This window comes from Pan paniscus, chromosome 4 (assembly GCF_029289425.2).
Source record: "Pan paniscus chromosome 4, NHGRI_mPanPan1-v2.0_pri, whole genome shotgun sequence".
Classification (NCBI taxonomy): domain Eukaryota; kingdom Metazoa; phylum Chordata; class Mammalia; order Primates; family Hominidae; genus Pan; species Pan paniscus.
The window spans coordinates 174,512,896-174,526,073 of NC_073253.2; the positions used below are offsets into that span (position 1 = coordinate 174,512,896).

A 13,178-nucleotide genomic window follows, 5' to 3' on the forward strand; every position below is an offset into this window, starting at 1 on the left:
TGCAGACATGTGTTAGAACCGTTACACATAGCCTTGGTTGCAACATAAGTAGGATTACTATAATGAGATTGTACATATGATTCTTTGACTTGAAATTGTATCCTGGAGTTTTGTTGTTTTTTTTGTTTTGTTTTGTTTTGGCAGTGTCTGACTCTGTCACCCAGGCTGGAGTGCAGTGGCATGATCTCAGCTCACTGCAGCCTTAACGTCCTGGGCTCAAGCAATCCTCTCACCTCAGCCTCCCAAGTAGCTGGGACTACAGGCATGTACCACTGCACCCAGCTAATTTTTGTATTTTTGTGGACACAGGGTCTCACTGTGTTGCCCAGGCTGGTCTTGAACTCCTGAGCCCAAGCCATCCACCCTCCTGAGACTCCCAAAGTGCTGAGATTACAGGCATGAGCCACCGTGCCCGGCTTTTCTATATTTCTGCAAATGTATCTACTGCGTTCTTTGTTATAGTTGCATAGGTTCTGTGATATGGCTGTAACATGATTGATTTCAACTTTTCTCTATTGATGAACATTTAGGGTACACCCAGTTTTCCTGTATTTCAGATAAGAATGACCTCACTTATTCATTCTCAAGTGCTTTATTTCTTGGCAAAGCCGTTGATGTTTAGATGTGTAAGGGGTCTTGGTTCTCCCTTGTACCTAAGGGATGGAGAATTTTCCTGAAATATTGATTAGACCATTTTACCAAGATTTGGGGGAAGAAGGACTCAGAAATGTCAGTTAAGGTCACCACTTTATTTTTATCTTATTTTATTTTATTTTGAGATGAAGTCTCGCTCTGTTGCCCAGGTTGGAGTGCAATGGCACGATCTCAGCTCACTGCAACTTCCGCCTCCCAGGTTCAAGCGATTCTCCTGCCTCAGCTTCCCGATTAGCTGGGATTACAGGCACCTGCCACCGTGCCTGGCTAATTTTTGTATTTTTAGTAGAGACAGGGTTTCACCATGCTGGCCAGGCTGGTTTCGAACTCCTGACCTCAGGCAATCCACCAGCCTCGGCCTCCCAAAGTGCTGGGATTACAGGCGTGAGCCACCACGCCTGGCCAGGTCACCACTTTAGAGATCCAGAACTTTTTATTATTATTATTAATTACTTTGTACACAAATAATTTTGTTGATCTTTGTAAATAATGTGATTATTGAATAAACAGAAAACTAAACTAGGTCGTGAAATTTCAGAATAGTCTCTGAAATCTGATATCTAGTAAGTTTTTCTTCTAGAAGGTGGTAGGGTTAGGTTTTTTTGGTTTGTTCAATTGATTTCCACTTCATAGAGCTGGTTGACCTAAATAAATGTTCATAGGAAAGAGATAAGAATGAAATACCTGAATTTCAAAGGTTGTAAAGTTTATGAAAAATAGGACATTTTATTTAAACTTGTGCATTTTATTTCATTTAGGTTGGAGTAATAGATTTTTCCCTCTACCTTAAGGATGTGCAGGATCTTGATGGTGGCAAGGAGTAAGTACTGCGTTGTACGTCACTTTTTTTTTTTTTTTTTTTTTGAGACAGAGTCTGGCTTTGTCGCCCAGGCTGGAGTCCAGTGGCACAGTCTTGGCTCACTGCAACCTCCGCCTCCCGGGTTCAAGCGATTCTTCTGCCTCAGCCTCCTGAGTAGCTGGGACTACAGGTGCACCCCACCATGCCCAGCTAATTTTTGTGTTTTTAGAGACGGGGTTTCACCATATTGGCCAGGCTGGTCTCAAACTCCTGACCGTGATCCGCCCGTCTCGGCCTCCCAAAGTGCTGGGATTACAGGCGTGACCCACCGCGCCCAGCCACGTCACATTTTTAATAAAATTCTGGCAAAGGCGGGTCTTTGGGGCTAGCGGAGGAAATTGCCGAAGACTAGCGGAGGCTCCGAGGCCGGGCGTGGTGGGGCTGGAGGGGAGGGCGCGGGTGGGGAATTGCGGCCGAAAGAGCAAATCCGGGTTGGACTGTGTGATTGGGCCCGGTGGGGTGGGCAGGGCAGGTTAGGTGTGTCCGCTCCTTTCACTCTCACCGGTGGTCGGGCCGGCGGAGGCGGTGGGAGCGCCGGAGTTGGATGTGCGCACATCGGGTGGTGTCCCCCGCCTGCCGAACGGGTAATGAGGCTCTTCTCTGCAGCAAAAAAAAAAAAAAAAAAAAAAAAAAAAATTCTGGCAAAGAACACTTTTCTTGTTTTTGCTTTGAGATTTTCTATTTTGTTCAGTTATTTTTAAATACAGAAGCAGTGCATTATTCTCATTGTTTAAGGAATTTGGCTCTGCAGAAGAATAGAGTGTACAGGTGAAATTTCCCCATTCACACTGTCCCCTTGCCTCCATGTCAATCTCATTCCTCCCCTCAAAGGAAGACTGTTTAATGCCTTGCAGGTATTTGTTTGTTGATCCTCTATTTTGCTTTACCATTTGTTCAAATATAAATGGGATCGTATTATATAAGTTGCCCTTGGACTTGTTCTGTAATCATAGTGTTTTAGATTTGTTTGTTTGTTTTGTTTTGTTTTGTTTGAGATGGATTCTCGCTCTGTCGCCCAGGCTGGAGTGCAGTGGTGCAATCTCGGCTCACTGCAACCTCCGCCTCCCCGGTTCAAGCGATTCTTCTGCCTCAGCCTCCCGAGTAGCAGGGATAACAGGCGTTCCTCATCATGCCTGGCTCATTTTTTTTAATTTTTAGTAGAGACCGGGTTTCACCATATTGGCCAGGCTGGTCTTGAACTCCTAGCCTCAGGTGATCTGCCTGCGTCGGCCTCCCAAAGTGCTGGGATTACAGGCATGAGCCACCGCGCCCAGTCTAGTATCTTTTTATGCCATTATGAAGCTCTCCCTCACCCTTGTTAACAAGGGTATTCTTTTATAATCAGTTACCCAAGGGGAAAAAACACAATGTATAACATACTACCATTTATGTTTTTTGTTTGTTTGTTTGTTTTTGGAGACCGAGTTTCGCTCTTGTTGACCAGGCTAGATAGAGTGCAGTGGCGCGATCTTGGCTCACCGAAACCTCCACCTCCCAGGTTCAAGCGATTCTCCTGCCTCAACCTTCCTGAGTAGCTGGGATCACAGACATGTGCCACCATGCCTGGCTAATTTTGTATTTTTAGTGGAGATAGGGTTTCTCCATGTTGGTCAGGCTGGTCTCGAACTTCCAACCTCAGATGATCCGCCCGCCTCAGCCTCCCAAAGTGCTGGGATTACAGGCGTGAGCCACCGCTCCCGGCCCCATTTATGTTATAATAAAAAAGGATATGCATACGTATGTTTTACTTTCATATGTATGCATGGAACATTTCTAGAGTGGCGTATCAACCTTATAGTAGTGGTTGCCTGTGGAGGCAGGCATGGGAGGGGGTTTTCACTGTAAACCTTGGGATCGCGTTTGAATATTTCACCTTGCGCATGTTACCTGCCTTTCCACGTCTTCCTGAGGACTCTCGCGGTCTGAGTGCCTGGCAGTGCACCTTACCAAAGAATGGACCAGCAAGAACCACACTAAAGCTTCATGCATCCTAAGTACAAGGGCTCAGCCACTTGAAATTTAAACAAAATATATTCTTTTATTTCATATCAGGCCAAATACTTCAGAGGAACAAAATATATTTTTTTCTTTTTTTTTTTTTTTGAGACAGTTTTGTAGTTTCGCTCTTGTTGCCCAGGCTGGAGTGTAGTGGCACTATCTGAGCGCACTGCAACCTCCGCCTCCCAGGTTCAAGCAGTTCTCCTGCCTCAGCCTCCCGAGTAGCTGGGATTACAGGCGCCCGCCACCTCACCTGGCTAATTTTTTGTGTTTTTAGTAGAGACAGGGTTTTGCCATGTTGGCCAGGCTGATCTCAAACTCCTGACCTCAACTGATCCATCTGCCTCAGCCTCCCAAAGTACTGGGATTACAGGCATGAGCCACTGTGCCTGGCCTAACAAAATATACCCTTTTCTTCTTCTTCTTCTTCTTTTTTTTTTTGAGATGGAATCTCTCCCTCTGTCGCCCAGGCTGGAGTGCAGTGGCACAATCTTGGCTCACTGCAACCTCCGCCTCCCAAGTTCAATCAATTTTCCTCCTCAGCCTCCCTGAGTCGCTGGGACTGCAGGTGCATGCCACCACGCCCAGCTAATTTTTTGTGTGTATTTTTAGTAGAGACGAGGTTTCACCGTGTTGACCAGGCTGGTCTCAAACTCTTGGCCTCAGGTGATCTGCCCACCTCGGCCTCCCAAAGTGCTGGGATTACAGGTGTGTGCCACCACACCCAGCCTCAGAATATACTTTTAATGTCAAAAGCTGGAAATAAACTGAGTATCTACCAGTCAGGAAATAATTGAATTAATTATGGAACATCTGTAATATTCCACACTGTGGTATATTTTGCAGACATAAGAAAGAATAAAGTGTATCTACTGGTATATTGAATGAGACTATACTATATTGAATGAGGAAAGTATGATGCTGAGGAGTACGTATATCCCGTTTTTGTAAACAAATCAAAAAATTCCTTGTGTGTGTGTGTATATATATATATATTTTTTTTTTTTGAGACGGAGTCTCGCTCTGTCGCCCAGGCTGGAGTGCAGTGGCGCCATCTCGGCTCACTGCAAGCTCTGCCTCCCGGGTTCATGCCATTCTCCTGCCTCAGCCTCCCGAGTAGCTGGGACTACAGGCGCCCGCCACCACGCCTGGCTAATTTTTTGTATTTTTAGTAGAGATGGGGTTTCACCGTGTTAGCCAGGATGGTCTCAATCTCCTGACCTCGTGATCTGCCCACCTTGGCCTTCCAAAGTGCTGGGATTACAGGCGTGAGCCACCGCGCCTGGCCAGTTTTTTTTTTTTTTTTTTTTCAATCCAAACTGGCCTAGACTTTAGACTGATGAGCTTCGTGTTTTGAAAAGTCCCGTGCGCTCCTTTCCTTCAGTAGTATAAGGGTTGTGTCGAGCCATTTGCATGTGGCAGGTTGGTGTTTTCGCCTTGCTTGCTCATCCTGAAACCTTGGTCTGCAGGGAGCCCACTCTCCTGGCAGCCTGGCCCTGGAGACGCTGACTACTGTGCCCCAGGCTGGCTTTCTCTCTGTACTCTGGGATGTGGATGTTACTGAGCTCTGGCTGTCTCTTGGTTTCTTGAAGACATTGGTACTTCTACAAGGTGATTGGAATATTGGGGAACAGTTACAAAGTATTAACCATTAATAAAAAAAGTTCTTCCTTCTTATGCTCCTTTTAAAAGGCATGAAAGAATTACTGATGTCCTTGATCAAAAAAATTATGTGGAAGAACTTAACCGGCACTTGAGGTAAGACTCCTTTTTTTTCAATGTGACAGTTACATACTCGGTATCCTGTCATTGCTTCATGGAACTTCTTTGAGTTGCCACGTATTTATAAATAACTTGTTTCCAAACCAAGACAAAAGGGTCATCATTCAGGCAACATTTATTTGTACAAACTGAAGAAGTATGATTTCTTCTTGATAAACTCTTGGGAAATCTTTATTCTGTGCTTTTTGCAGTTACATAATACACAGAAGTAACTACATTAAACCTTGACTCTCCATTCCTCGCCCCACAGCCACATGGCTGGAAATCCCTTCATGGCAAGCACTGTTGCTGCTGGGAATCAGCACACAGCACCCAGTGCATTAGGCCAGGAAAAAAGAGTTGAAAACCACTGGGCTAGGCCCTCCAGAGCAATGTACTAGTGATCACCGGCATCTTTATCTTGATTTTTTTTTTTTTTTTTTTTTTTGCTGGAAATCTGTGGATGTGTTTCATGAAACACTAATCCTTGGAGGTATTTGTGGGGAATGTGGAGAGACATGTTATTCCCTTTCTGAGTCCCCTCTAGAGAGTACATTGCACATTACAGTTCTCCACAGAGGCCACCTCTCTGGCCCCAAAAGCCAGGTGAAGAAGCTGGCATGTTCCTCCCGGTGCAGTTACGAACACATTGCTCTGGGGCTGTTTTTACTTTTCTTTTTTTTTTTTTTTTTTTTTTTTTTTGACAGGGTCTCACTCTGTTGCCCAGGCTGAAGTGTAGTGGCGTGATCTCGGCTCACTGTAGCCTCGAATTCCCAGGCTCAGGCAATTGATTCTCCCACCTCAGCCTCCTAAGTAGCTGGGACTACAAGCACACGTCACCCCTCCTGGCTAATTTTTGTATTTTTTGTAGAGACAGTGCTCCGCCATGTTGCCCAGACTGGTCTCAAACTCCTGGGCTCAAGCAATCCTCCCACCTTAGCCACCCAAAGTGCTAGAATTACAGGCATGAGCCACCACACCCAGCCTGAGGCTCTTCTTAACTGTGATGTTGGCTATTTTTTGAAAGAGTTTTTTGGTCGATTCCTAGTTTATTGAGAGTATTTATAAGAAATAGATATTAAATTTTAGAAAATACCTTTTAGTGTCCGTTAATGTAATCATGGTTTTCATCCCATAATCTACTGATGTGGTGTATTTTACTAATAGACTTCTTCATACTGGACCATTCCTGTATCACAGGAATAAACTCCACTTGATCATAATATTTTTTATTATGATTTTTTGAGACAAGGTCTTACTCTGTCACCCAGGCTGGAGTGCAGTGGTACAATCGTGGCTCACTGCAGCCTCCACCTCCCTGGGCTCCGGTGATTTGCCCACCTCAGCCTCCCAAGTAGCAGGAACTACAGGCATGCACCACTACACCTGGCTAATTTTTTATATTTTTTGTAGAGACAGGGTCTCACTTTGTTGCCCAAGGTGGTCTCAAACTCTTGGCCTCAAGCAGTCTTCCCTGGTTAGCCTCCCAACTGCTGGGTTATAGGCATGAGCCACCTCGCCCAGCCAGGATCATAGTTTTCATAATTCAATTATTCTTTTAACATGTAACCTGGTTGGGTGTGGTGGCTCACACCTGTAATCCCAACACTTCGGGAGGCCGATGTGGGTGGATTACCTGAGGTTGGGAGTTCGAGACCAACATGGAGAAACCCCATCTCTACTAAAAATACAAAATTAGGCAGGCGTGGTGGTGCGTGCCTGTAATCCCAGTTACTCGAGAGGCTGAGGCAGAAGAATCACTTGGACCCGGGAGACGGAGGTTGCAGTGAGCCGAGATTGCACCATTGCACTCCAGCCTGGGCAACAAGAGCGAAACTCCATCTCAAAAAAAATAAATAAATAAAAATAAACCTGACTTGCTGAAATTTTATAGTTTTCTTTCTCTGCCATCGTATCAGGGTTATGTAGAATTGCAAAATGAATTAGTAAGCTTTTCCTTATGCCTGGGAACAGTTAGCTTCTAGATCATGGGCATTATTTGCCCCTTGTGAATATGAAGCAGCCAGGTGTGGTGGCTCACGATTGTAATCCCAGCACTTTGGGAGGCCAAGGCAGATGGATTACCTGAGATCAGGAGTTCAAGATCAACCTGGCCAACATGGTGAAACCCCATCTCTACTAAAAATACAAAAATTAACCGGCATGGTGGCGGGCATCTGTAGTCCCAGCTGCTCGAGGCTGAGGCAAGAGAATCACTTGAACCCGGGAGGCAGAGGTTGTGGTGAGCTGAGATTGCGCCACTGCACTCCAGCCTGGGTGACAGAGTGAGACTCTGTCTCAAAAAAAAATTTATGAAGCTGAAAGCATTTATGAGGCAATACGTTGCTAGCTTTTCAGTTTTTACTTAGTTCATCTAGGTTTTCTTTTGAGGATATATCTTTCTTTTCTCATATAAATATATATATATATATATATATATTTTTTTTTTTTTTTTTTTTAAGACAGAGTTTTGCACTGTCACCCAGGCTGGAGTGCAGTAGCGCAATCTCGGCTCACTGCAAGCTCCGCCTCCCAGGTTCACGCCATTCTCCTGCCTCAGCCTCCCAAGTAGCTGGGATTGCAGGCGCCCACCACCATGCCCAGCTAATTTTTTGTATTTTAGTAGAGATGGGGTTTCACCGTGTTAGCCAGGATGGTCTCGATCTCCTGACGTTGTGATCCGCCCGCCTCGGCCTCCCAAAGTGCTGGGATTACAGGCGTGAGCCACCACGTCAGGCCTATATTTTTAAGAAAAATATACAATTGGGGGGTATTTTCTAAATTATCAAGTTGGCACAGAATTGACAATTGTATACTCTTAAAACTTTCCATTCCCTCTGTATCTTTTGGTTTTTTTCCCTTTTTCATTTTGTGTCTTTGTATTTTTATATTTGTCCCCTGGTTCCTAAGCCTTGGTTCATTAGCCTTGCTAAGTTTATTTCTTTGTCCCCCACTCACTGGCAACAGGGACTGGTCTTTGGCAGCATGACCTGTTGCCCAGAAGTACAGGCTCTAGAGCCAGATTCCCTGGGTTCAGATGCCAGCACCCCTTTGTAGATATGTGAACTTGAGTGAATTCTTTTATATAAAATTATGGCTGCCTTGTCTGTAAAATGGGCCAACAGTAGGATCTACCTCATTGAATTGTGGGGAAGATTAAATGAGTTGATGCATTTAAAGTGCTTAGAGGCCAGGTGTGGAAGCTCATGCCTGTAATCTGAGCAGTTTGGGAGGCTGGGGCAGGAGGAGGATCACCTGAGCCCAGGAGTTCAAGATCAACCTGGGTGACATAGTGAAACCCCACCTCTACAAAAAAATACAAAAATTAGCTGGGCCTGGTGGCAAGGTGGGAGGCCAAGGTGGGAGGATCATGAGCCTTGGAGGTTGAGGCTGCAGTGAGCCATGATCACACCACTGCACTCCAGCCTGGGCGACAGAGCAAGACCCTGTTTCAAAAACAAAAAAAAAACAAAAAAAAGTAGTACATGTTATTAAATAATATTTTTTAAATGGGGAAGGTGTAAAAGGGATTTAAAAACACCTTGGGGCCGGGCGCAGTGGCTCACGCCTGTGATCCCAGCACTTTGGGAGGCCGAAGCAGGCAGATCACGAGGTCAGGAGATCGAGACCATCCTGGCTAACACAGTGAAACCCCGTCTCTATTAAAAATACAAAAAATTAGCTGGGCATGTTGACGGGCACCTGTGGTCCCAGCTATTTGGGAGGCTGAGGCAGGAGAATCACCTGAACCCAGGAGGTGGAGGTTCCAGTGAGTTGAGCTCGCGCCACTGCACTCCAGACTAGGTGACAGAGTAAGACTCTGTCTCAAAACAAACAAACAAAAAACACCTTGGATCCTTCTACCCAAAAATACTAATACCTTGTTAATGAATTTTACTTTAGGTATATGACTGCCAACACATTTTGGTTTCTATCACCATTTGTGTTGGGAGAAAAAAATTCTCTTTCCAGATGACTAAAAAAGAAATAGGCCGGGCACAGTGGTTCATGCCTGTAATCCCAGCACTTTGGAAGGCCAGGGCGGGCAGCCTCACCTGAGGTCAGGAGTTCGAGACCAGCCTGGCCAACATGGTGAAACCCTGTCTCTACTAAAAATACAAAAAAATTAGCCAGGTGCAGTGGCACGCACCTGTAGTCTAGGCTATTCGGGAGGCTGAGGCTGGAGAATCGCTTGAACCCGGGAGGCAGAGGTTGCAGTGAGCCAAGATCACTCCACTGCACTCTAGTCTGGGCGACAGAGCGAGACTTTGCCTCAAAATAAAAAAAGAAAGATTAAATTTTAGGGGCAAAACTTATTGAAAAGTATGTCGCAAATGTATATTTAGAATTCTCATCTTCTCTGAGTTAATTGGAGACCCTCTGCCTTTCCATTTCATACAGGAAATCTAGGAATCTCTCTTACTGTTTACAGATTGAGAAAACAGCTTGTAGAAGTTTATGTTTACTTAATATTCTTATTTTCTACAGCTGCACAGTTGGGGATCTTCAAACCAAGATAGATGGCTTGGAAAAGACTAACTCAAAGCTTCAAGAAGAGGTTTGTAAGTTTTACTGAAATTTTTAGACAAAACAGAATGACCCAAGGTTAAGAGAATCTGTGTAGTCGGTCTGCGATAGCAGAGCTTCCTGCTGGTAGGAAGGGGACTTGCTAGCCTCCAGCTGCCCCCCGTGGGACAGGAGAATGTCTGTGTTCTGCCCTGTCCGAGGCTCCCAGTGAGGCACCGCAGCGGATCACGAGCCAGTTCTAAGTGACTTAGATTTTATCACCTCAAAGTCATCCCATAGAAGAAAATTGCTCTTTGGAAGAGCCCAGCTTGTGTTGTGGAAGTGCCGTGTCTTCCTCTTTTTCTGCCCTTCCCATGATGCCGTGTGCCTCCCTGCTGCCCCAGAAAGCACAGACTCTGTCATAAGGAATAAGTATCCAGCCCACCCCTTCTGCTTTGGCCTCAGGAGCATGCAACCAGCCTCCCCACAGTGCGGTCTTTCTCTGCTTTCTCACTAGGAAGAGAGAATGAAAGGACAGGACAAAGGAGGGCTGAGCCGAGGAAGAGAGCTTGCTGCCAGCTGCCCGGCAGTCTCCTTGCTGGACACATCTTGTCTCCTGTTAGCAGGAGGGGGGTGCTCAGCCCTTCTGAGGCTTTCCACAGGTAGCAGTCCCCGGCTGCCCAGGCCTCCCACCTAGAAGGACAAGGGCTCTGAGAGGGACTTGAGAAGGAACACCTCCACGGCATGGAGGTGGGTTACAGCAGAGAAGAGAGCCTCAGAGCCCATCTCTGTAATGAGGGACCCCGTGTAAGCCTCCCTTAAAGCTGACTGCTCCCTCCTGAGGCGCCAGCCCTGAAAGGCCTTCAGGAAAGGAGCTCAGATTTGTGTGAGTAGAAGGAAATTCAAGACGGTGTCACAGATGGGGGTGTCATGGGAGAAGCTTCATGGAACTTAGGATTGGAGGCTTCACAGTCACCTTGGTAGGCAGGCCTTTGAGCCTCAGGTCAGGCAGGTCGGTGGTTGAGCCTCACTTTTGTCACCTCCAAATTAGGTAATAATACATACTTTACTGTTGCAAAGATTAAGACGAATATCTTGTAAATGTGCTCAGGACAACACTTGCCACGTGGGAGCACTCGAGTTGTTTGATTTTAGAACAAGCAGATTCCCTGCATCTCAGTCAAGATGGCGTGCTTTGATGAAGCTCCAATTGAGCTTTTGAAACTAAGCAGAGTTATGTGGGGTTTTTCTGCTTTTTGAGACAGGGTCTCACTCTGTCACCCAGGCTGGAGTGCAGTGGCGCAGTCATAGCTTACTGTAACCTCAGACTTCTGGGCTCAAGAGACCCTCCTGCCTCAACCTCCCAGTAGCTGGGACTACAGGTACACACCACCAACACCCGGCTAATTTTTTAACTCTTTGTAGAGACGGGATCTCGCTTTGTTGTTCAGGCTGGTCTCAAACTCCTAGGCTAAAGTGACCCACCCACCTTGGCCTCCCAAAGTGCTAGGATTACAGACGTGAGTCACTGAGCCCAGCTTCGGTTATGTTTTCTTTTTTCTTTCTTTTTTTTTTTTTTTTTTTTTTTTTTGAGACAGAGTCTTGCTCTGTCTCCCAGGCTGGAGTGCAGTAGTGACGTGATCTCCGCTCACTGCAAGCTCCCAAGCTCCACCTCCCGGGTTCACGCCATTCTCCTGCCTCAGCCTCCCGAGTAGCTGGGACTACAGGCGCCTGCCACCACGCCCGGCTAAATTTTTTTTTTTTTTTTTTTTTTTTTTTTTTTTAGTAGAGATGGCATTTCACCATGTTAGCCAGGATGGTCTCAATCTCCTGACCTTGTGATCTGCCCACCTCGGCCTCCCAAAGTGCTGGGATTACAGGCATGAGCCACTGCACCCAGCCAGGTTATGTTTTCTTTAAAGGCAAATGATTGTAATAGAAAATGTGCTTCAGGCAGGTGTGGTGGCTCATGCCTGTAAATCCCAGCTCTTTGGGAGGCCAAGGTGGAAGACTTGCTTGAGCCCAGGAGTTTGAGACCAGCCTGGGCAACATGGCAACACCCTGTCTCTACAAAAAATTTAAAAGTTAGCTGTGGTGACACACACCTGTACTCCCAGCTACTCGGGATGCTGAGGTGAGAGGATCACTTGAGCCTAGGAGTTGGAGGCTGCAGTGAGACAGAGTAACACCCTGTTTCAATTAAAAAAACAAAGAAATGTGCTTAATGAAAAGCGTAGCCCTCTTCAGGGTGTGCTCTCTGCATCTCCAGAGAGTGGAATGGGAATTAGCTTATGGTTTTCGCCTGCTTCTTCCCTTCGAGCAAGTAACATGCCCTTTCAAGCCTTGGTGTTTCTTTTTTTGGGCACAGCAGTTATGTGTAGAAACCCCAGGCCTGGGTTCTGAGTCTAAGTGGAGAGGAATTCTCAGGGGGTGTAGACACTGTTGACAGACAAAGTGAGGAGTTCAGTGCTTCGAGGTCCCTCCACTAGTGAATGATGCCGAGAGCCAGCCAAGCACCAAGGACAGAGATCTTGCTTCTTTCTCCCCAGCTGCACCTTCCTCTCTGCAAGCTGTGTGATGAGGCTGGAATGAGGAGGGGTGGGTTGGTGTGTTTACTCATCTGCCTTGCCTCTTGTGACAGCCTCTCCTTAGGCAGGTCCCGGACAGCATCCTGCTTCTCTATGCTTTTCCCTCAGCCATGAGAAGTCCTTCCAGGGGAATAAGAGGTCCTCTTGGGCATATCTTCAATGATTTGTTTTTTATTCCTCCCTGCAAATTCTTTAATTCTCCCTCTAGTGATTTAAATATACTTTTAACGATCATTAGCTAGAAAAACTGGAAAGAAAGAAGAGTCAGGAAAAAAGCCCATAACCCCTTTACTAAGTGACAACTATTCTTGTCATTTTTTTATTTGATTTGTATTGTTCCCAACTTTTCCTTTTTCTTTTTTGAGACAGGCTGTGGCTTTGTCACCCAGGCTGGAGTGCAGTGGCATGATCTCAGCTCACTGCAACCTCCGCCTCCTGAGCTCAAGCCATCCTCCCACCTCAGCCTCCTAAGTAGCTGGGATTACAGGCATGAGACATCACTCCTGGCTGATTTTTGTGTTTTTTGTAGAGATGGGGTTTCACCATGTTGCCCAGGCTGGTCTCGAACTCCTGGGCTCAAGCAGTCCACCCACCTCAGCCTCCCAAAGTGTTGGAATTACAGGTGTGAGCCACTGTGCCCAGCCACTCCATCTTTTCTTAAGCATTTTTAACCTAGTTGATTTTTTTTTAATACAGGTGAGAGCATACCATATAACCTTTTTTCCTTATTAGTATTATATCTTAAGTATGTTCTCAAGTGATTAAAAGCTTTTGTAAACATTTTATTGACTACATGTTTGTTTTATGCTTCC

The 13,178-nt window shown here is 46.0% G+C and overlaps 1 protein-coding gene across 3 annotated transcripts in view; it reads left to right on the forward strand.

The window, feature by feature from the left end:
• RUFY1 (RUN and FYVE domain containing 1) overlaps positions 1-13,178 on the forward strand; it is a 61,552-nt gene that overhangs the window by 25,071 nt on the left and 23,303 nt on the right. For all 3 annotated transcript variants that reach the window (XM_063604336.1, XM_034961170.2, XM_034961173.3), the window contains exons 6-8: positions 1,413-1,474; positions 5,204-5,269; positions 9,761-9,830. In XM_063604336.1, the coding sequence (XP_063460406.1) occupies positions 1,413-1,474; positions 5,204-5,269; positions 9,761-9,830 (198 nt within the window). The remainder of the gene's footprint in view (positions 1-1,412; positions 1,475-5,203; positions 5,270-9,760; positions 9,831-13,178) is intronic.